General features: G+C 48.9%; 1 protein-coding gene across 1 annotated transcript in view; it reads right to left on the bottom strand.

Moving 5' to 3' along the window:
* LOC115318349 overlaps positions 1–24,515 on the bottom strand; it is a 33,477-nt gene extending 8,962 nt beyond the window's left edge. The window contains exons 1-3 of the mRNA XM_040222705.1: positions 24,482–24,515; positions 24,082–24,334; positions 4,731–4,857 (exon numbers count right to left, since the gene is read on the bottom strand). Of these exons, the coding sequence (XP_040078639.1) occupies positions 4,731–4,857; positions 24,082–24,334; positions 24,482–24,515 (414 nt within the window). The remainder of the gene's footprint in view (positions 1–4,730; positions 4,858–24,081; positions 24,335–24,481) is intronic.
* Between the last annotated feature and the right edge of the window lie 221 nt (positions 24,516–24,736).

The raw sequence follows: 24,736 nt of genomic DNA, 5'->3' as shown, positions 1-24,736 counted from the left end.
AAGCTGCAGATCGATGATCGGCGTGGCAATCAGATTATTCACTGCTTTCAAATAGTCAATTTTTAAAAGGGTTAATTTCCAGTTCATATATAGCTGCTAGTTTATTGCTTAGCAAAGCAAGGTTTCGTTTGCACTACCGTAAAATACCGAGTAAGCGCCCACTCAAAATATGAAGATAATCGCAGAAATTAGTGAATGTGAGCTTTTTAGGTCATTAATTTTACCTATATATCTAGTGTGCATAGTTTTTCAGATGTTGCAAAATTTTAGGGTGGGCACTTCACTTAGTAGGGAATGTGTGCATGCTCGGTATTTTACGGTAAGCACTAGCTATTCGAAGTATAACCCCCAGGCTGGTAACATTACAGGTGTGACAGCTAATATACACGACTTTTGAGAAATCAAGACTGATCTTGTTTTGTTTTTTTCTAAAATAAAATCTGTACCTGATTTGCTTGTAGACACCTGCAGGAGTGAAGCTTGTGCATAGAGATGAAATTAACTACCAACATAAATACCGTTAACCGAAGCTTAAAAAAGGAGGATTTCGCCAGCTAAATAGTTTGAACAGCCTGCGTAGCTACTGGATGTAAATGATTAGGGGAGATCACCAAGACTGTCTAGAGTCATGCCATGATTACTTCAATCTTCCACATTACAAGTCCGCAGCTTCCACTGCTGAATTTTAAGTGTGGTGCGGCCTGTCGAGCATTGGGCCAGTGGCACCCAGGGCGCTAGCCCTCCGCTACCCCCCCCCCCCTTCCCCCGCCACTGTGGCCCGCCGCGACACCCCCCCCCCCCTCCCTTGTGACGCCACTGCATTGGGCAACACTGTCTGTTTTTCTTATTGCCTGCGCAGTGTTCATTCCGAGAAGAAAAAAAAACTACTTGAATTGCGTTCATATGGTCTTTAGAGTAACCAATGTATATTCAATTCTACGCACAGGAGAGCCATAAAAGCAATTTCAAAATAGGGCTGAAGCCCCACCGCTCTGGGAAGTTGAAGGCTCCGTCGAGGACATCACGAACAGTGCCAGGTTTTTCGTGGTTTCTCGCGTTTAACAGTACTTGTGCAGCGAATGTTTCAGATATTCGGGTTCACGGGCATCAAACCGCTATAATTCACATCTGACTCATTATTTTTCAAGACCCTATTAACTCAGTAGCCACCAGCAGTTAACTGTGCTCACCACAAGTGTGCGCATCCGAATTAAATTGTTAGATGAAAGTTCAGGAAAATCATCAAGCTGGAGTGGAGGTATGACACAATAACTTAAATCTTCCAACTAAATGTAGTGCAACAAATTCAACCTTGGGAACTTCCCCTAAACTGAATGCAACAAATCCAGCCTTGGGGATTTCCCCCAAAACCTTTACATGTAACAATTTAAAAGTTCGGTATGCACCCTTGTGGTGCATGAGTGGACCAGGCTAGCTCTTGTTTGGCTCATGTGATCGCATGCTCTACAAATAATTAAGAGGTCTTGGGACAGATGCCTAGGTTAGGCGGTTTTGTTCAGTCCTACACTAGTCGCCTCAGGGGCATGAGTTGCGCTCCATTTAAGGGGAAGATTAGAGGTAGCTTGTCATGCGTCAATGTCCGAGATCCTTGTCCCCGTTGCCCTTCAAGTCGCCTGCTTTTTCATTCCTCATAATATTATGGTGAATTCCACTTGCAGATCTCGAGCGCTCCAAAAGGGCTCCATTTGGAGCGTGCATATTCCGTTTGCAGATCTAGCTCGAGCTGGTCATCTTCCGCTAGTAGATCTCTGGCAGTGCCCGCTCCACGGAGCGCCTCAAACCCTGCCGAGCTTGCTCTGCAGGATTTCACAGACCTATACGGAAGTTAACAGAGCGCCCTACGTCATCTCCTTTTAAATCTTTTAAATCGGCAGTGCGCAAGCACGGCGAGGTTGGCGAGGTCGGGTCGTCGAGTTGGACCTGGTGCTTCGGTTGTTTATGTGGAATTATGACGGCTCGAACGCTTCTACCTCGCGTAGATCAGGGATATAAAGCCGGGACTTTGGAGCGTGGTAAATCGCAAGCGCTGACATCTGTGATTGTTAGAGGGAACACGACAGAAAAGCTGGAGGCAGACTCGAGGTTAGGCCTGTTCATTCTGCAGCCAAGGATTGTTTACCTTTTTACATTGCATTCCGCCGGCGTTTTCTCATGCAGTAAAGCAAGAAGAGATTAGGCAACGACCGTGCAAGTGATGGTTTGTTACCCCTGTGTTTATAAAAGTCGTACCAGAAACCTGAACTCCACCGCTGGTAATCGCTGTCCGTGTTTGCCGCTTCGTGGCGGCCGAAAGGTATGTGACGGTGCCGAACGCGGACGTCATCGTTATTTGTGACATGGGCGCCGTGGTACGTATAATTTCACCCCGCCTGTGTCGCGTGTTATTTCTGCAGCTCAGCGTGACAGCTGTCACTGGTCGTCGGAAAGATCAGTTTGCTAAGGCGTTGGTGGGCTTGTCAAATTCGAGCAGCGGCCATTTCGAACGGCGGAGGGGGAAGCGGTGGGGAGGGGTGCGGGGGAGGTCGCCCCAAAAATGCGAGTTTATCTTCCCCTCGTCGATTCAAAGCGTGTGTTAGCGCCCTCGCAAAAGAAGAGGACTGACCCAAGCTCGCGCCACCACCCGCGTGGCGCACCGTTCTTTTTGCTGGACAGGCGTACCCGCCAGACGTGTTAAACGCTCCCTTTTAAACCTTCACTGGTCCCCGTTTCCCATGTCGAGACCGTAACATATCAGAAGTGGGATGGACCAAGCCTGATTCAGTGGCCACGACCGAGCGCAAGTCGACTTCTGCTGCCACGAATTGTCACAGCAGCGGCACCGAGCAGCACCTCGACATGGACGAGGAAGGGCGGCGGCGGAGCGAGCGGAACCGAATACGGCAGACTGCAGCGGCGCCCCCCCCCCCCCCCCCCCACTTCCAGCAACCGTTGCGATTGGAACAGAGAGCACGAGCCTTGGCGGTAGCGACGACGCAACCACGAGCCAAGATGGCGTGGCAGGTCAAGATTCGGAACGCTCCGACACCGACACCGTGGGGCAACGAATACCACTGGCAGGCCCAGCAAACGTTCCACCAACAATCCAGACTGGGTTGTATGGACCGACAGGTGACCTGTCTGGGCTTCAGACTATTGTACAAGAGGTTGTACAAGCTGCCGTGCGAGGAGCGGTCGCAGGCATGGCTGACCTGCTTCGTCCCGCAACCCAGCACACGCAAGACCCAAGACCACCTGCAGAGTCCAGCATCAGCGACGAAGCGCTCGTTCGGAGCCTGAGCGTTGTCAAGTTTTCTACTCCAGAGGATCTGCTGGAGTGCCTCAAACGCTTGGACGACCGACTCACCGCCGTCGGGGAAGCGTCCCACCGATCCGATGCGGCAACCGGTTCAAGGGCAGGAAAGAATGCAAAGGCGATCGTTGTTGACGCACAGTTGCGGATGCAAGAAGGCAAGGAACACTGTTTACCTGCTTGTGTAATCAACGTCACAGAAGATTGCGATACGGTTTTGCCTATTTTGAACATATCCAATTCCGACCTTAATATTTCAAAAGATGTAGCAGCCAGAGGCCCCTGGTGTTCAGAAGTATCTGAAACCGCCATCAACCGAAGCACGATGAATCTCCTGAAACCGACGAAAGCGGAAGATGTACGAACAGGACCTCAGCTTTGCCCTGATCTGTGGAGGAAATACCATCTCACAACAGAAGAGGGTCCTATCGTGCGAGCGCCTTTCAAGAAGCGGCCAGTGAAGGAATGCTACTGCTACAACTGCGCAGGCCAAGGCCAATTTGATCACCAATGCCACGTGAAGAAGAGGGGCAATCGGGTTATGCCCTACATCATTTCCTACGACGACCCTCACGAGTCTCAACATCAGAGTAGACAGTCAGAAGGAAATTGGCGAGCACCACCGAACAAGCAGAAAGGAGGCAAGGGCAGCCGCAAGCAGGTGCACAGCAAAAACGCGTCGGCAAGAAGACAACCAAGGAATCTACCTCACCGCAATACGAATCACCAGCACCGAAACAACGACGGCGGCTACGACAACAAACCTTCCGTGAGCAACAGCAGAGGCTAGAGAAAGAAGAAAAATAAGTCGCACTTGCAGCCGAAAGTCAATGCGACTTTCTAATGCCACCTACCGCATTGAAGATATACCTGGCCACAAGCGAACTCGACGTTTCTACGCGTCAACAGCTCCCGTCGACAAGGTGAAACGAGTCAACACCTTTGATGTTGACATTGAAGAAACATAAAGTGAGGACACTTGAATTCAGGATGGCCGAGTGTTAGCGCCCTCGCAAAAGAAGAGGACTGACCCAAGCTCGCGCCACCACCCGCGTGGCGCACCGTTCTTTTTGCTGGGCAGGCGTACCCGCCGGACGTGTATTAAACGCTCCTTTTAAACCTTCACTGGTCCCCCGTTTCCCATGTCGAGGCTCTAACACGTGTCCCACGGAGCGAGATTTTGCCTCCCTTCCGGATTTTGGAAAGCACTCCGGATCAACGGGTGGAATTCACCATTAGAAAAGGTTGTGGCCAGGCACATAGCCAGGATTTTGTTTTAGAGGGAGGGAGGGGGGGGGGGGGGGGCTCATGGCAAAATGCTGTATGTGGGGGAGAGGAGGTACCAGCAAAATGGAAGATTTCGAAGGGGGGGGCCACCCCCCCCCCTGGCTACGTGCATGGTTGTGACTCTAACACATACCTTCTTTGCACAGAAAAGGTCGATCATTATCCTCGGCTCGTCCTGGTCAGTTGATGACAGCTGCTCAAACGTTCTTTCTGGATTAATGTGCAGAAGGACAGCTACAATATGCTTGCATTTGTAATTCCTGTAAAGAATAAACCAGCTTTTGTTATCCCATACAGCAAGAAGGCTGATAGATTATGTGCAACAAATTATTGGCCCAATTGCTCACATCCATCGTAAGCTAATGGAGCATATCGCAGCAATTTATATTAATAAATTTCTGGAAGACCTTAGCATTTTCACAGTTTCAGCGTGGCCAGCTTTAGTTCACTTCAATTCTTCACAAGGCAGGACAAGTTGACATTGTATTTTTAGATTGGCTCGCCCTCAAATCTGGTTCAGTGTATTACCGCTGAACACAGAATTAATTAACCTCAATCCGACAAGAAGGTTCATTACACATATTGTCACGGGTAGTGACCAATAAACAAGAAATAAACACGAAGGAATAAACGTGTAATGTGGCGAACTTGTGCCAAAAATAAAAAGGTACAAAAGATAATAAAAGAGCGTCGCGGGCGTCGAAGTCGGCGTAGCGGCGGAGACGAACGCTGGGGTGAAACTGACTGCGGCTCGCCACGCGGAGCCCCTTATGTACATGCGTGGTCTTCTGGAATAATCGGCGTAGAAACTTCGACGCGTAGAACATTCGGGCCTGGAACAAGCAACATGATTCTCGAATTCTCCAGAACACTAAGTTACAGGAATAAACAAAAGACACGTCGCTCCCAGGATTCGAAACCTAGCTTTTCGCGTGGGAAGCAGGCGCGATAACCATTAGGCCACGCGCGCGCTGCCTACTTGGCCAGCGCGCGCGGCATTACTCCCCCCTTTAAAAAGTGCATCGCCCCGATGCAGCACAAAACAAAACAAAGCAAACAAAAAGTGAAAGCCGTTTACAACTTCCTGTAACGCCGAATTGGAGCGCAGCTCTTGAGGAGGAGGAGTGAAGGGTACTGAGGGGAGGGTAGACCCCTCCTCCGTCTCCTCCTCCTCCCCTCATTCTTTTATATGCTCCGGGGGAGGGGGGGTCACGTGACCTCGGAGGGGGGGGGGGTGTCACGTGACTTCGGGGAGGGGTGTCACGTGACCTCGGGGAGGCGTGACCTGGGGGTCACGTGACCTTGGGTGTCACATGGGGGTCACCTCAAGGTCACGTGACCCCCAAGGTGACCCCCACGTGACCACAGGGGGTCACGTGACCTTAGGGGTCACGTGACCTTAGGGGTCACGTGACCTGGAGGGGTCACGTGACCTCAGAGGGGTTACGTGGGGGTCACCTTGGGGTCACGTGACCTTGAGATGACCTTGGGAGGGGTCACGTGTCCTTGGGGGTCACGTGACCTCGGGGGTCACGTGACCTTGGGGAGGAGACCACGTGACCTCACAGGGGTCACGTGACCTTGGGGTTCACGTGACCTTCAGGGTCACGTGGGGTCATCTTGGGGTCACGTGACCTTGAGATGACCTTGGGAGGGGTCACGTGACCTCGAGTGGTCACGTGACCTTGGGGGTCACGTGATCCCAAGATGACCCCATGTGACCCCGAAGGTCACGTGACCTTGGAGGTCACGTGACCTTCAGGGGGTCACGTGACCTTGAGATGACCTTGGGAGGGGTCACGTGACCTGGTGGGGTCACGTGACCTTGGGGGTCACGTGACCATGGTTACCCGACGCCGACGCCGACGCCGCTCAAGCCGGGAACTGGCCCCTAAGAGCTGCGCTCTAAAAAGAGCGGTAAACTAAAGAGTCATTTGGAATACGTAAGGTCCACTGTCCTATCGAGCGTAGTGCGGCTTCATGCGCACGACGTGGACGACTTCTGGTCGTGGAGGGCGGCGTGATGAAGTCCGTGTTCCATCGGGCATCACCTCGTAGTTCAGATCACCGAGTCGACGAAGCACTATGTAGGGTCCAAAGTAGCGCTTCAGGAGTTTCTCGCTGAGACCACGGCGGCGGATCGGTGTCCACACCCACACCCTGTTTCCGGGCTGGAAGTGGACGTCCCGGCGACGAAGGTTGTAGCGGTCAGTGTGGATACGTTGTTGGGCTTAAATCCGGAGTCTGGCGAGCTGACGGACTTCTTCTGCCCGTTGGGCAACCACCTGGGTGTCGTCGCTTCCGCCGACAGCCGTTTCGTGAGGTAACATTCCCAAGCAGCACCAGAAAGTGAATTTCGATCGGCCGACGGTTGGCCAGTGTCTGGACAGCTTGGCCACTTTAAATGCTTGGCCACCGGAGACATAAACAAGGCCGGCAAGAGTCCGGCAACAAACTAGTTGTTTTTACCTTTTCCGCCGGAGACATAAACACTGCTGGCAAGCGCCTGGCCAAAAGTGCTTATTTTCAGCTTGGCCGCCGGAGACATAAACACGGCCGGCAAGTGTTTGGCCAGCAGTGCTGATTTTCAGCGCGGCCGTCGGGGACATAAACACGGCCGGCAAGTCTTTGGCCAGAAGTGCTGATTTTCAGTTTGGCCGCCGGAGACATAAACACGGCCGGCAAGTGTTTGGCCAGTAGTGCTGATTTTCAGCTTGGCCGCCGGAAACATAAACATGGCCGGCGAGTGTTTGGCCAGCAGTGCTGACTTTTAGCTTGGCCGCCGGAGACATGAACACGGCCAGCAAGTGTTTGGCCAGCAGTGCTGATTTTCAGCTTGGCCGCCGGAAACATAAACACGGCCGGCGAGTGTTTGGCCAGAAGTGCTGATTTTCAGCTTGGCCGCCGTGGACATAAACATGGCCGGCAAGTGTGCGGCCAAAAGTGCTGATTTTCAGTTTCGCCGCAGGGACACCCATAATCTAAACTTTCATCGGGTTGACGAAACTTTGGCATAACGACGGGCAGCGAGAGAAGCATTATGAGCGAGTGGTTGGCAGGATATTAGTGCGTGCATCGCGCGAACACTGTTAACGCAAGCAAACGATTACCGTTTTATTCTGTTTTTTTCGTTAGACTTGGAAGGTACTGTCTTAACTAGCACTTTCGTGTGATATGCTTATTTGGAACATTACGAGAAGTGGGAAAATATTGTGCCCGTCGTTGTTCAATGAACATAAAATACGAAAACAGCGCCCACGTCATTTTCGCGCTAACAATACCGCTCTGTCGCTACGCGGCACTCTTAGCGCGAATACCACATGCGCGATTTTTCAGTTAGTGCTCCACATATTTACTTTCCAACTGCACTCGAAGAAATAAAAAGTTGTAGTCGGGTGCATCGGGCGCACATGCTCCCCTTTCCTGGAAGACGCGCCCTCCGTTACCCAGCCAGTGTACTTGTACACCGACCATAAGCCCCCTTCTACCTTAAAAACCTATAGGTGTATCAATGCACTCAGCTTAGTAAACCGCCACGCTAGCCGCGCTTCCCGATAACCTTGTGCTTGAATCGGATAAGATTGGATATTTCAGGCTTTGTGTTTTGGAAGAGCCTAAACAAGACGTCTCTCATATATTGATTAAACTTAAGCTATAGTCTCAGTAATGTTTTATATAGGTGGAAGGCTACTGATTTCCTGAGTCAACGAAAGCTAACCGCTTCGGTTAAAACCGCAACGGAAACGTTCAAAATCGAACCACACGTAAAAGAAAAAGAAAATGAACATCTCGACCTAGATGTGCAGAACGCTGGTTTTGTTGTTAACAACGTGGTTGTTGGCGGGTGGTGGGCAACGCCGTGACGCTATTGACGCTATCGTGGTGATTGACGCCAATGATGCTCGGCCGTACTACACAGTAAAAGTTTTTACACCTTTAAGGATGTAAAAGGGGTGTTATATCACCTTACACCCTCGGCTACAGCCTTTTTAACACCCTAAAAACTAGGAATACAACCTCATAATTTTAATGAAAAGTGTGCTGTTTCGTGTTACACCCTACATTTAGTGAAGAATGTGAGAAGGGTGTAGAAGAGGGTGCTAAATAAATAAGGTGAAATGGTTTTGGAAAGCTTATATATGGCTTTGTTCATAATGTCCAGGTAGGATTTCTGCTTGAAAAGCAACAGTTGTTAGCAGTCTAGTTTTTTATAATGTCAGTTGTAATTTATGCAAATAGCTCGTAATAAAGTGCCGCTTTGCAATCAAAATTTTTTATATGAGTTCATATTTCATTTTCTTACAAATCACCCCATGCTCAGAAATTGCAAAGTAGGGTGAAATGCTCTATACTAGCATTTTTTATAAATATTTATTGATGGAAGTGTACAGTAAAAAAATCAGTTAGTCTCGAGTTTATATCTGGCAACATGAAATCAAAATATAGTGAAAATGTTTGACAAATATTCATGACATGCTGCTAGAACCTGTCACATGACCATGTCAACCTGAGTAAAATATTCATTTGAGAATAAGGGGACATGCACAAAAACTCACACACATAAAGAGGCAAATCCCATGATAAGCCAGTCCGAGACATCCCATACAAAAATGGCCTATGGTCGTTTATGGAAAATTCAATGGCAGGCTATCACCCCATGTAGCTTTGCATGGTCGACCTTAGAAATTTATAGATGCAGCTACAGACAGCTATAGAAAAGTTTAGGGCCCTGTGTCTAAAGACTCAGGGCTATGTTTCAACAACAACAACAACAATAATAATAATAATAATAATAATAATAATAATAATAATAATAATAATAATAATAATCAATAAGTTAGTGTTTTAACAGTGTCCAGGGACATCCAATTGTTCTTCTTGCGGGCGCAGTGCAATAGAACGCACAAACAGACGCTTGCGCGCTCGCAGTCGCACCCATACACGCGCGCACGCACGTACACACGCATGCACACGCGCAAACCCACGCCCGCGCGAAGACGCACACGCACGTACAACCAGAGACGCACACACGCGAACGCATCCACACGCGCGCGCACAAACACGCACGCGCATACACGCACACGCAGGCAAACAATTACGACGAAGGAAACGTTGCTTAAGTTAGTTTCGGTTTCGGTTTACAGAAAAAAGAAACAACCTTAAATTTAAATAAAACCTACGATTTACTCACTTTTTGTAATGTTTTACATTATTATTCTAAGGACATTCTTATTGTTACCAATATAATAATAATTTGCTTAGTGTCGTTCTAAAACAAATAACAATAAATAAAAAGGAAAAGAGACTCTTGAAGACTGCGCGAGGCAATCGCAATTGCAATCAGCTTCCGTTGGGCTCAGTTGAATGGTCGTTGAAGTTCAAGAGCTTTCGGAAATCTCCTTTTTTTACGTTTTAGCCGTTTTAGTGGATATTTTAGATATCTTCCTTATAAATACCGTGTTCAAGAATAGCAATCGACGACTAAGAGCTGGGAGACGCTGCGTCTTGCCAACGCCCGTAAGTTCAGAACCGCCCATGCACGACTCGTGCAAACGCCGGTAAGCAACTTTCTTTTGTTTCTGCGAAGTGGGCTGCTGTTTCAAACTTTGTCGTGTACCGTGTGCTTGCTAAGATATGCTTGATTCTAACTATGCACCTGCCCTGTCTTATTTCGTTATTTGAAAACAGAGTAACTTCTTCAAAACCTGTGGCTCGCTCCGCAGTGTGAGAAAGATTCTCGTGCGGCGGAACCGTGGGCCATACGGCTCTGCCAGCTCTGCCGTGGGCATGTTCTGGGCGCCGTCGTGCGGCGCTCGTCCGACGACGCTTGTGCGGAGCGTTCAAGTACCGTCTGACGGCTGTTCAAGCATTCAGTCGCCGTCCCAAAGTGTTAATCACAGGTCATGCTAGTTCTGACGTCTTGTCCTAACAGCCGCTCGCCACCGATTTGTTTCATAAAGCGGGAGCGAGAAAAACGTTACAAGAGCGAACATGCAGCATGATTTTTTGCATAAGCTAATGCCTGTGACGTAGAGACGCGCGGTCTTTTCGTCATATTTCCGAGGGTAAAAGCACTAAAAACAACGGACAAACAACGCCCTGTGTTGTTTGTTTCTTTTACTTGTCCGTTGTTTCTAGAGCTTTTACCCTCGGAAATTAGGTCTCTTCGCGTTTACCGAACCGGCACACTTTTTACGTTTACGATTGTGTGATGCAAAAAATAAAAGGAGTTTAGATGTCATGTTTTTTAGTAGTGGCGAAAGCCCTTACAAAAATCAGAGCAACTAGAAAAAGCAAAAACATGAAAAAAAGGCGGAAAACATTAACTAATGTCGAACCTGAATATTTGATGGAGTTCAAAGACTACCACCGTACCAACTCGCCCGGTTATTCTTTCTGTCAAAGAATAATAGCCAGTAGTAATATACAAATAAGTGCCAACTATTAATTGGTTACAAAGTCGTAATTGGTGCAGTGCAGCCCTACGCTACTCTACTCTTTCGATGATATCAGGTAATGTGTAAATGTATAGGGCAGTTCATAGCAACCATTTATGCCGGACCCATTATATTGAGTTTTTTCTTCATATAAAAGTTATATGAAAAAATTACACTTCCTAAATTAAGCCGCACCACTGTATGTACAATAGCGTGTAACGTTTATGTATGTTCTCAGCAAAAGAAAAGGATGCATTAAAAAAAGGCCAATCATTTTGTTTCCTCTCTGTTAGAGCTTATTTCACGTACATGAAAAATGTGGGCGTCTATCTCTAAAAGAGTGGAATTGACATTTCCTGCAGGGCTGGAAGGCCTGACTCAGTTTGGCTAGCAGCTTGAAACCTATGGGAACCTGGGGAACTGAACCACAAGAGTGAGAGTGACATCCGCCTTGCACTTCCTGAACGATGGCACCATGAGGAAGGGGGAGCTGCCCTAAAGTGAATACAATAGCAGGTGGGTCGTTCCAGTGAACCCCTATACAGATGACACCAAGCAGAAAATTATTAATAAATGTGTTATTAAAAACATGGAATGTGAATGGCACGGACAAGGAGATCAACACAGCGCTGTGTTGTTTTCATATCCTCCGTTTCCATATTCTTCATGATTTCTTTTCAATTATTGACTACTAACTAGTCCAATCATCAGCACTAGTCAATAAAGCTATGCTGCTATTTATTAGTATGCATTAACACCGTGCTCGCAGTGGAATCCTACAGTCATTTATTATTAAACAAAAACAAGAGTGCAAGCTAGCTAAACAGGCTAAACACATAATTTATTAAAGGCGGATTCTCTGAAGGATGACACAAACGCAGAGAAGTATCAAACACAGCTGAGTATTAATGGGCAAAAAATTAATAGGCGACCCAAAAAAGAAAACGTAGGGGAAGACATGAAGTCAGTCTTTACAATTTCTCTTCTGCTTGCCACCACTTTACAAAGGGAATTCCTTCCTGGGCCTTACAGCGTTTTACTGTTCACGACATCTGACATACCCAAGGACAGTAAACATAAAAAAGCAACCTAGTAACATTTGGGTAAATGTGATTGAACAAACAACAGGGAATGCCTTGAGCTTTCAACCTAGGAAATAAAAAAATATGCACAACATCAAGATTTAAAAAAACAGACGGACGCATCACACCTGTTTCCAACAAAAATATAGGCCAAGAAACTTCTTCCACTCGATGGCAAAACACAGGGAAGGCACTAATAGATTTCTAAGTTTCATCATTGTTAGTGATTCTTTCAGTATACACACGTGGTCACTCTCTTTAGTCAAAATTATTTCATCATCATCATTCATTAATTCATCATCACAGTTGTGTTCTTTAAAGGGGTACGGAAACAAAAATTGAGATATTCAAATTTCGTTCGGAAGTGAGTCAAGCATGACGGATAATAACCGTCAATGATAATCGCACGTTTGTATTTTGAACGACTGGCTATATTTTTCGTTCCAAACGGTGCACTCGAGCAAGCGCTCGAAGAGAAGCGAACGGAGAGCGCGATGCGTCATGGAATATCCGGCGCAAACAAAAACAGAAAGAAAAGATTCCCCGCGTTCGTGGAGTAGCAAGGCAGGCGTAGTTATGAGCTTTGCCCTTGGTGGCGTTGTCAGCGTTGTGGTGGTGTCAATAGCGTCAGGGCGTTACAACCGAGCCGTTCGAAGTGCCCGTGGCGTGACGAGCGTGTTGCTGGCACACGTGAGCTGGCCCAAGGAGCACGTAGCTTCCACAACACTGTCAGCTTAGGGCTGAACGGGATGGGGAAAGCAACTTTTGTTCGAGTTTTGAGCGACGGGCTAATCTTCTAGGGTGAGAATGGCTGTTTCCGGTTGCACGAACGAGGGTCCGAGAATGAGGGGAGTCCTTCCTTTCCGTCTTCTTGGACCGTTTGGTACAATGCGCGATTTGTGAGTTGAGCCAGGAGGAAAGCTAAGAAAGTAAATGTTGAAACTCCAAAGGGCGGCGCTGTTCCGAAGGAATCTGCTACGTCACGACTACGTAGCAAACTCCTCAGTGTTGCTAGATTACCTCCCAAATAAGCTCCGCATGCATCCACCAGGTGCACATTGAGAGATCGTTTATTTAGCTTTAAAATTAGTTTTCTTGTGCCTTTGAACGGAAGACTGGTCTTTTTGAGGTTAGGGTGCAACATGCAACACATTCAAGTTAGAAAATGAGCGCTGAAATTTCGTTTCCCTAGCCCTTTAAGGCCACACAATATTACATTGGATCACGTGTTTTGACACAGCTGAATAGAGATCCTTATTTTTATGCAACATTTATACTAAGTTCAATCGGTCCTTAATACAGGGTTTTGACGCGTGAAGCGTTCTATGAGCCGAGCGAGAATTTCTAGCGGCCCTTGTGACATGTCGTGCTATAGCCTTATGTATTACTGGCTTTTCTTTGTTACTGTGGGATATGGCAAGCGGTATTGAATTTATTGCAGGTCCCAGCTGCACCAAGCGAGTAGACTCACCGTCAAAGACCACAAGCAGCTATCTTCAAGCCGCGCAGAGTGTTCTATGAGGTGAGCAATCATGTTTGGCAGTCTTTGGTACATGCAATACTGGGGGTTTATGTAAAATTGGCTTGTCCGTTTGAACCAGTTTTACTTCAGAAAAAAGTAGACCTCTATAGTGGGATGGTGCACGGCTGCATGCACATGCACCCGGTATTTATTATATTTATATATACATAAATACAAAGCTTTCTGATTTGATTCAAACAAAGTAAAAAAAAAAAAAAACGGCGTGAGTGTTTCTTGGATGTTGACTTTAATGCGTGTTTGTGGGGCTTAGAGGACATTACATAAGGGGAAAACCCTTAGCAGTATGTTATTCAAAACTAATTAACCAAAATTTTTAATACTGGTTTTATAGGGTATGTTTCAATTCTAATTTCAAAGGCAGTGAATATTAAAGACTAACGCAATTGACACAATTTGTGAATGGCAACAAGTTTCGAAATATTCAGTGATCAAAATCTGCCTTTCGTCGTCCAATTCCAAAATCTTGCGTTTAGAAGGCCTCAGGATGTCGTGCGGACCTGGTTGCTTCGGACGCACCTTCACTATATGAAGTATGACGCCGATGCTTCCGCCAAGGACACCCTGTCGAGATAGTGACGACGTACCCGGTATGACTAGGGGACACTTCTGCCCATTATTAACGGCACGAAATATTGAGCTCAAGCTGAGCACGGTTTGTGCATCCGACATTAAAAACGCAAAAGTTGGACCATGAATACCTCCAAGCCGCTTGGCTTTTTGTGAATGGTTTAAATAGGGACAGCCTTTAATATTGACTGGCTTTTAACACTGCAGTTGCAACATGGTCCATAAAGCCATGAATTACAAAGCTAACAGATTTTAGTCAATTAATCAACGTACTGTGACAGTTATCCCCTTTACTAATGTCCGCCGAGTCTTACGAACACGCAGTGAAGACATCGACAGAACTCTCACGGTCTTTTTTTAAAATTTTGTTAGCTTTCAAATAGAGTGCTGTGCAGAGTGTATACAGGTAAAACGACTTGTAGAATGTAATCATGCACATAATTGTTATAAAACTTTGCTTTTCACCCAATTAAGTATTGCATTTGTCATTGCAACCTTCCAAACATAAGCAAAGCATCCAGTTTGGTACTCAAAGTGTGCTCTATTCAGCAATAAATCAGCGAACTACTACCTGGTTCGCCTTTGGCTTCATTGTGAAAATAATAGGCATGTGCGAATCATTAATTTTGGCTTAAAATGGATAATAATTCGAGCTTATTAACTTTTCAGTTGAATGTCACATAGTTTCTGCACCTCTCTCCAAGCCCGTGAATTCTGGGTCCGTTTACATGAAGTCATCCAGCAGCCGCAGGTTACCTTTTGGTCCACCGAGATTGCTCTTCTCTTGACGCAGACAGCTCATTGTATAATTTGTCAGAACACCTTTGTCTGTCACGTATTCGAGGGGTGCATTGAGGTGCAAACGCAACAATGTATCATAGATAGCTGTAGACATATATTATCACGAGCACCTTTTAATGTGTAATCACCCCCTCCACCGTTGAGAACTGCAGCCGTCAACCTCGACACGCTGCATGCTGGATTTTTGCTGCACCGGTTGGTGTTTGGACGGGGGAGTTCATATGGCCGGCGACTGTACTTAAGATGTAGCTCTTGAAAATTAATTTCTACAGCTGCATGCGAAACAGTTTTATGTTGTCTCTTTTCTGTAACCTTCATCTTTTGGTTTTTCAGTGTAGAGGAGGAAGCAAAAAAAATTAACATTGGCCAAGGGACAAATATTAGCATGTACCATTGTGGTCAGTCGGCAGCCCTATACGGTTCATAAATGCATGGTGGCGAGGTGAGAAGGGTGCGTCTGTGGCAAACATAGATTGTAGCACCTAAGCTCCCCGCCTTCAGTCGGTGTTTGTCCCTTTTTTTTGCAACTTGACTTCCCTTGGCTATGTTCGCTGATACCGAAAAGAACCCATTATCGCACCCAAAGAACGCTGGCGACCGATGACGCCGCCTGACAAAGCGTGTCTGCCCAAACGTCCTGCTTTTTGCCTTCTTCTTCTTTTAGACATATTGTTTCTCATCTGTGCATTTGTTGGTGGCCCCTTAGCCATACAATAACCTCAAATGTACAGAGGAAGACTGCTCTCAGCAGAAAAAAAACCGGCCGCTGTAGAAGTTAAAAGTGAGAGCAAAGCACAAAATCACTCATTGCCAAAATAAACCAGTGATGCGTCGGATTTTCAGTGGCTTTTTTTATCTCCAAACCTGTCAGCTCATCTCTAAGAATAAATGTAACAAGATGCATAACTCTAGCAGCGTATCATAAGACATCGCAAAAGTATTTCACTACTGAAACACAAATTGATTTCGGAAATGCATTTCGGTACAGAAATAGAGATACTCACAAGTGCCCCTAAGATTACATTGCAATGGTTGCATGTTGTGATGTTGCCCCGATTGTAATTCTTCATTCGTTTTACATTGCTGCAGACGCCGGTTACTTGTTCCAACATAAGCACTGTATGCCTGTGTGGAGGCTGATGCTCATGGCCTTAACTGCAGCGAATTATAGCAGTTGACAAGAGCAAACATGTTTTGGCCTTCTACATTAAAATATGTTTTGCTTGATCCCTTTACCTAACGCAGGACGAGAACACCCCACCGGCACCATGTGTCCTCTACAACGAGCAAGAGCTGGACGATGCAGACTTTCTTCACCTTGTTGAGGATCGTGAGCGCTTGTTTTCCGTTTTTAATGTAGAAGAGGGGCTGTGCATATTGTTGGCAGCATATTGGCTTTTCAGCATCCAGTACGAATGCAAGGCCTCCAACATACTGGTTGCTCTGGAGAGGATTTTCCTTTACTTGAGCGACACCAATACAAGGACAGTCGTAATTAAATTTTTGAACAAAGATTGCAGAAAGGTATGTGGTTGAAGAGATGTTTTGTGAGCCGTTTTAAAAGTCTATAATCCACTTTTCTCGCCAGTATTATCAGGTTAATTTTTATTTTGCTTCCAGAAGGAATAATGGAAGGTTTTATGGAGGCATGTTTTCTTTTTCTTTCTTTAAATGTTGGGCTCTTTCTGCAATAACTAATGCTGACCTCCTGTAGACGAGGTGCTTAGAATTTATCTGTACGAGTTCCTTATCCATAGTCGTCTTCCAGAACTTTACAATTTTCTTTGTACCTGAGCAAGAGGATAGCGTCTTCTACTGAAACGTTTGCTTTTTTGCCGTACAGTGCAAGTTCATTCTGTAATATTTTTCATTACACGTTTGCAGATAGCATTCTTTATTTCATGGAATGGCATACATTGAATTTTTCATTTCTCAAGGTTCAATAAATGTTCAATGTAACACATTCTAATTGATGTCATAACGAGCTTCACCTAATGAAATACTTCTGTGGTTCACTCAAGGGCTAAACCCCCCCCCCCCCCCTCTACCCTGCTTCCAATTAGTAAACAGATGCGGGTAGGAGACAAGTGATAAGCGAAGCGTGTTGCCTGCAATCCTCTGAGACAAACAAAACATGTCACTTGATCTCCAAACAGGAAAGCTTTACATGCTTCGTTTGTGGCAGACCATGATGTTCACAATGGTTCAGCCGTGCAGTGCGATGCTTGGGGCCACTGCTTGCTCACTTAGAGTTTGAGAAAGGGGGGTGTCGCGACACTTCCCAAGTGCCCACGGGGTTATGATGTGGCTTGCAAGGAGCTCTTTTGTATTACTTCTTCATGAAGTGAGTTTTGTTCAGTGTGACTCATTATTTCTTTATGACGTGCCTCGTATGTGGTGATGTGGCAATCCCTCTAAGTGAAAAAGTGTAAATGTGTTCAGTAAACATGATAAGCTGTTAATCATATAATAATAATATAAGAATATGCAATACCATATATGATTTTCGTACAATTTACAATTTCTGATATGTGTATTGGACACATTCCAATGAAATGTTCATAGGAGTCTATACTTCATTTCACCCTTCGTCCGAGCGCGGCGGACGCTACCAGCCAATCCAGCGTCGAGAGAGAGTCATGTTACCTTGAACTCCACATAAAAAAGACGTCGCATGATACTCTCCCGGCGCCAGATTGGCTGGGGTGGCACAGCATCCACTGGGCCACCCCAGCAGGTGCCAATTTCATGCCAAGCACCCTTCACCAAGGGTGTTAGTAAGCACCCTTGGTGAAGGGTGCTTGCCTGAATGCCATAAGGGGGTTAGGCCACGGACAAACTGATTTACCCCCTGAAGTGTGTAAAAACCTTTACTGTGTACTCAAGGCTTCTCTTTCCCATTAGTGCCAGTAAGCTTGTGTAAAGTGAAAAAAATATTGTAACTGAACAGTAGAGAGTTTTAGTAGATCGCTGCCATGACTCCGATAACGATACCCGATACTCCGCCACCGCCTCCCTTGCGCATGCATCGTATCGTTATCGGGACTGTCGGAGGTATCGGAACGATCTACTAAAACTCTCTATTGTTGCACTGACCCTTCACGTAAAGTTATTTCTTTTTATTTTTTTTTACTGCTGCACTACCGGGGGATCTTAATGGTGCGACAACATACCATCCGTGAACCTACGACGACTGGAATGGTGGTCGCAACCAGCGTCGTAAGACTTAGTACTCAAAAAGTCCAATAAATATTGAGCAGCCTTGCAGTAGCTTCGCGTGTCATTACTATGTAAGAGTTTCTGGGGTTGAGTTATAAAACATGACCTCCCGAAACTCTTGAGTCTTCTGAGGAACACTGAGGCAGTGTGTGATAAATTATGTATTAAGTGTATAACTACAGCCACTTTCGGCCAGTGACTCGCCGGAAGTCAATGGCCAGTGGCTGGCCGAAAGTGACTGTCAAAGGTGAATGGCAAGTCACTGGCCTAAAGTGAATGGCTAGTCACTGGCCAAATGTGAATGGCCAGTCACTGGCCAAAGGTGAATGGCCAGTCTCCGACCTAAAGTGAATGGCCAGTCACTAACAAAGGTGAATGGCCAGTCACTGGCCTAAAGTGAATGGCCAGTCACTGGCCTAAAGTGAATGGCCAGCGACTGGCATAAAGTGAATGGCAAGTCACCAGACGAGGACGAAAACACTTCTATTGCCGAGCACTTTGGCCAAGCTTGGGCCATCGAAAATCTGGTTGGCCATTGTACACTTGCCAGTGATGGCCCATTCACAACGTGCTGCTTGGGTTGCGTCCAGCATTGTCGTCACATTCCGACCATGAACCAGTTGAAAGGGTGTAACCCCGGTGGTTTCTTGCACGGCCGTATTGTAGGCAAAGGTGACATACGGCAACACCTCGTCCCATGTTTTGTGCTCCACGTCGACGTACATGGAAATCATGTCGGCGATGGTCTTGTTGAGTCTTTCCGTCAGCCCGTTGGTCTGAGGGTGGTACGCCGTGGTGCGACGATGGCTGGTGTGGCTGAGACGAAGGACTTCTTGTGTAAGCTGGGCCATGAACGAGGATCCACGATCTGAGATCAGGACTTCGGGAGCGCCGTGCCGGAGGACGATGGATTCAATAAAAAACTTGGCAACTTCCACAGCAGTTCCGGAAGGAAGGGCTTTCGTTTCGGCGTACCGCGTGAGATAATCTGTGGCGACGATGATCCAGCGATTTCCCGACGTCGACGGCGGAAAAGGGCCAAGTAGATCCATTCCGATCTGCTGGAAGGGTGCCGTTGGCGGAGGAATTGACTGCAAGAGTCCGGCCGGCTTCGTTGGAGGTTTCTTTCGTCGCTGGCATTCATGGCATGATCGTGTGTATAAGTGGACGGTCTTGGGGAGCTTGGGCCAGTAATACTTTTCACGAATACGGGCCAGTGTCCGGCTGTAACCAAGGTGTCCGGACGTCGGGTCGTCGTGGCAGGCTTGGAAGATCTCCTCTCGAAGGTCGGTCGGGATTACCAGCAGCCACGTCGAGTTGTTGTTGCCGAAGTTCTCTTTGTAGAGAACTCCTTGTCTAATGGCGAAGGTCGGCAGGGCTCGTGAGAAAACACGTGGTATGGCACTCCCACGCCCTTCTAGGTGCTCCATTAGTGCGCGCAGCTCAGGATTGTCTCGTTGTCGTCGGGCCATGTCGTCGCTGTTCACTGCGCCTAGAAAACACTCGTCGTCATCGTCGTCGCTGCTGTCGGAAGGTATTTCGACGGGAGCTCTAGACAGGCAGTCGGCGTCGCTGTGTTTGCGGCCTGACTTGTAGACTACGGTCATGTTAAACTCTTGTAGTCGGAGACTCCATCGCGCAAGGCGTCGCTGTGTTTGCGGCCTGACTTGTAGACTACGGTCATGTTAAACTCTTGTAGTCGGAGACTCCATCGCGCAAGGCGTCCTGACGGGTCCTTGATGTTCGCAAGCCAGCAGAGCGAATGGTGGTCCGTGACTACGCGGAACGGGCTTCCGTATAAGTACGGACGAAACTTCGTGATTGCCCAGACGACCGCAAGGCATTATTTTTCAGTCGTGGAGTAATTTCGCTCCGCCTTGGACAATGTCCGACTTGCGTAGGCGATGACTCGCTCCGTGTTTTCTTGTACTTGAACCAGTACCGCGCCAAGTCCTGCGTTACTTGCGTCCGTGTGAATCTCGGTTTCCGCATCCTGGTCGAAACGTCCAAGAACAGGAGGCGCCTGCAGTCGTCGCTTCAGCTCGTCGAATGCCTGCTGCTGCTCCTCGGCCCATTCGAACTTCTCGGCGTCCTTCGTGAGGCTTGTGAGCGGTGCGGAAATCCTTGCGAAATCTCGAACGAAGCGCCGATAGTAGGCACATAGCCCAAGGAACCTTCGCACGGCCTTCTTGTCTCTTGGCACTGGAAATGCTGCGACGGCGCGAGTCTTCTCTGGGTCTGAACGAATGCCTTCGTTACTAACCACGTGACCTAGGAACTTCAGTTCGTCATAGGCGAACCGACACTTTGACGGCTTGAGGGTGAGTCCGGCGGTCCGTATGGCTTGGAGAACAGCTCGGAGTCGTCGCAAGTGCTCGTCGAAGTCGCCGGAAAACACTACGACGTCGTCGAGGTAGATGAGACAGCTCTGCCACTTCAGTCCTGCCAGTACGGTGTCCATAACACGCTGGAAAGTTGCTGGCGCCGTGCATAGTCCGAAGGGCATCACCTTAAACTCCTACAGCCCATCCGGTGCGACGAAGGCTGTCTTCTCTCGGTCCCGTTCGTCGACTTCGATCTGCCAGTAGCCGCTCTTCAGGTCCATCGATGAAAAGTATCGAGAATGGCGCAGCCGGTCTAACGTGTCGTCGATGCGGGGGAGTGGATAGACGTCTTTCTTCGTCACTGCGTTCAGCTGCCGGTAGTCCAGGCAGAACCTAAGCGTCCCGTCTTTCTTCTTAACCAGTACGACTGGCAAGGCCCAAGGACTGCTTGAGGGTTGAATTATGTCGTCGTTCAGCATCTCTCGAACTTGCTTCTGGATCACCTGCCTTTCTTTGACGGAGACTCTGTATGGAGATCGGTGCACAGGGCACGCGTCGTCCTCGGTAACGATGCGGTGCTTCGCAACGGCGGTTTGGTGCACCATGGACGACGTCGCAAAGCAGTCGCGGTATTCGGCGAGAAGGTTAAACAGCTGACGTCGTTTCGGGTCCGGAAGCTTAGGGTCAATGTCGAGCTGCGCTGGCGACGTACTGTCTTGCTGAGGTGGCGAGGATTCGTCAGCAATGGCGGCGATCTCCGCGGAGTTTCGGAGTTCCTCAACGTGGCCAACGGCTGCCCCTCTCGTGAGGTGTTGCGCTTCGTTTCGAAAGTTCGTCATGAGGATCACAGTGCGGCCATCCTGAAGTTCAGCTACCCCTCTTGCGACGCCTATTCCTCTTCCTAGAAGCATCTGGAGGCTCCCCTCGAGCAGAACTTCGCCGCAGAAAGCTTCGGTGATCCCGACAGGTACGAAAACACTCGACCGCGGCGGTAAGTTTACGTGACTTGCAAGGACTCGGACCGCGGATGACGTCGCTTTCGGTTCCTTCGGTGGTGAAACAGGTTTTCGCAGAGTTAGCCGGTTTGCTCTGAGGTCGATGACGGCGCCATACTCGCCGAGGAAGTCCACTCCGAAGATAACGTCCCTCGAACAGTCCTGCAGAACGACGAACTTCACAGGGCACGTCTCACCGTGGATCACGACGCGAGCAGTACATCGCCCGACTGGTGTGATGAGGTGCCCACCGGCGGTTCGTATTTGAGGGACTTCCCACGGCGTTGTCACTTTTCGCAAGCGGCGAGAGAGCCTCCCACTCAATACTGAGTAGTCTGCTCCGGTGTCCACGAGTGCCGATGCGTCGTGGCCGTCGATAATGATGTTTAGGTTGTTGGACACCGATGCAGGGACGTCGTTGTGATGCGTAGCGTCGAGAGAGTGGGAGCACTCTGGCGTTCTTGGAGGCTCTTCGGTCGTCTTCGGCAACGCCACCTCCAGGCGTTGCCGCACTTAGTTTTCCCGGCGACGCAAGGGCGACAGGCTCTCTCGACGGGGTCGTGGCGCTGGAGACGCTGAACGTCTGGGCGACGGTGAGCGGGACTTACGGCGGAGCGGCGTTGAAGATGGCGAACGTCGGATGTACTCCTCGATGTCACGAGGGCGTTCGTCGTACCTTGGGCGCGGGTCGTTCGGTGGAACCCGCGGAGCCCCAGTTGTCGGTAGGGGCATCGACGGTAAATGTGGCCCGCTTCACCGCAGTGGTAACACAACGGGCGTCGATCGGCCGTTCTCCACACGTCGGTCTTTCGTGGAGCAGCTTGTTCTGGGCGGACGTACGCCCGATCTTCATGGCGTCGTGAATACTGCGGCGCTACAGGTTCACGTCGGGATGGCGCCGTATACGGGTGAGCAGGGGGCGGCGGTCGTCGGGTAGCTGCGGCGTAGCTCAGCTTCGGTGGTTCAGGAGCGGCCCTGGCAAGAACTTCTGGCTGCAGCGCCTGCTGAAGTTCTTCCCGGACAATCTCGGCGACTGAGGGCGTAGCCGGGCTTGTGGCAGGAGGTTGCAGCTTCCTGATTTCCTCCCGCACGACGTCCCGGATAATCTCGCGGAGGTCCGGGCTGTTGCAGTTGGAAGTCGAGAGGGCTGCGACGCCGGGAAGTCGCTGGTAATGGGAGGTCCGTGCTTGAAGGGCACGTTCGATGTTTGTTGCCTCCGTGATGAAGCCTTCGACGGTGGTAGGCGGGCTCCGAACAAGGCCTCCGAAAATGTTTTCCTTGACGGCGCGCATCAAGACCCGGAGCTTTTTCTCTTCGGAAGCGTTTGGGTCGGCCCGATTCATCATGTGGAGAACGTCTTCGACGAAGCTCGTGACGCTTTCGGTCGGCCCTTGGGTTCTCGCTCGCAGGAGTTCTTCGGCACGCTGTCGTCGGTGCTGGTTGGCAAAGGTGCGTCGCAGCTCGGCCTGGAATTCTTCCCACGACGAAATCGACGCTTCGTGGTTCTCGAACCAGGTGCGTGCCGTGCCTTCCAGAGCGAAGTAGACGTTCTGAAGGCACTGCTCCGGAGTCCATGTGTTATGGCGAGCAACTCGTTCGTAATGTTGCAGCCAATCTTCGACGTCCTCGTGGACCTCCCCGTGGAATGGCGTCGGAGTCCGGGGTGGCAGAAGTCCGTATTCCGGGTGTAGACCTTGGGTACGGCGACTGGTCCGAGTTTCAGGTTCCGCGTAGAGTGGTCTTCTCACCGGGCTTGGAATCGGGCTTGCACTGCGGACCCTGGGAGGGGAACGCTTCACGGGCATGCGCACCTCCACCAAAATGTCACGGGTAGTGACCAATAAACAAGAAATAAACAGGAAGGAATAAACGTTTAATGTGGCGAACTTGTGCCGAAAATAAAAAGGTACAAAAGATAATAAAAGAGCGTCGCGGGCGTCGAAGTCGGCGTAGCAGCGGAGACGAACGCTGGGGCGAAACTGACTGCGGCTCGCCACGCGGAGCCCCTTATGTACATGCGTGGTCTTCTGGAATAATCGGCGTAGAAACTTCGGCGCGTAGAACATTCGGGCCTGGAACAAGCAACATGATTCTCGAATTCTCCAGAACACTAAGTTACAGGAATAAACAAAAGACACGTCGCTCCCAGGATTCGAACACTAGCTTTTCGCGTGGGAGGCAGGCGCGATAACCATTAGGCCACGCGCGCGCTGCCTACTTGGCCAGCGCGCGCGGCAATATCACGGTAGAGGAGGTCTCCCCCCAATCTAATCGGGCCATTCCAGTAAACAATACGAGGGAAGGGGGCCGGGGACGAGCTTTACAACTCCCGATTTCCCCAAAGACAATGCACGAGTTGCTTTTCGTACCGCACTGAAACAGCCGAATAGGATCGGATAGTCAAATATTTTTCGGATATCCAGACACCCCCCCCCCCCCCCCCACTTCAGGTTGCCATATAAACCAAGGACGCGCCTAGGTGTTTGACCGACAAGTCGGCAGTAAACAGAGCTTACCCTGCTTTGCAGGAGCAGCTTGCTTGATCCACCTCCGACATCTTCACGGTGATCCTCACTTCGTGGGGGGCACTACCAAGCGCGGTAGTTTGTAGGACAAACGCCAGGAAGGTGAAAACGCAGTCGTGGACCGTTTTGACGGCGGACTCAACAACATGGCCCGCGTAGTAAACATCATCGGCCTCATTGAGGCACCGACTCGTATCGCACGCCTTGTTTACATAGCGATCGATACTTGTCAGCGGCAGCGCAACTGCAAAGAGATAAGACGAACTTGCTGGTTAGAGAGTGACGAGCAACCACAGGCACTACCACATTTCCACGCCAAATATCTTCCATCAAGGCACCGGCACAGCATCGGTACCGCACGAAGCGGAAAACGAAGAGCGGGTTTGCTTACCTGGAACTCGATCGCTGCTGCATGCGTCGTTCATGGAGAAAAAGGATCCAAGACGCGGTTCCCCGTCACTGTCCTTTCGTAAACACGAATGAAAATAAATACTCGGAACGAAAAACGTGGTGAAAAAAAGGAAATTTGAAGCGAAAGTCTGCCTAGTACTACGGCGTCACGGCGTTCGAAAGGCGAACTCGGCGAGCGGATGGGAAAGTGTCCTCCGCATGACGTCAATGCCGTCGGCCGTTTGAGGGCGCAACG

This window comes from Ixodes scapularis, unplaced genomic scaffold, assembly GCF_016920785.2.
Source record: "Ixodes scapularis isolate PalLabHiFi unplaced genomic scaffold, ASM1692078v2 PGA_scaffold2__306_contigs__length_199485367, whole genome shotgun sequence".
In the NCBI taxonomy this organism is placed as follows: Eukaryota; Metazoa; Arthropoda; class Arachnida; order Ixodida; family Ixodidae; genus Ixodes; species Ixodes scapularis.
The sequence above is the reverse complement of the archived record's forward strand: the minus strand, read 5'-3'. Positions and strand labels throughout refer to the sequence as shown.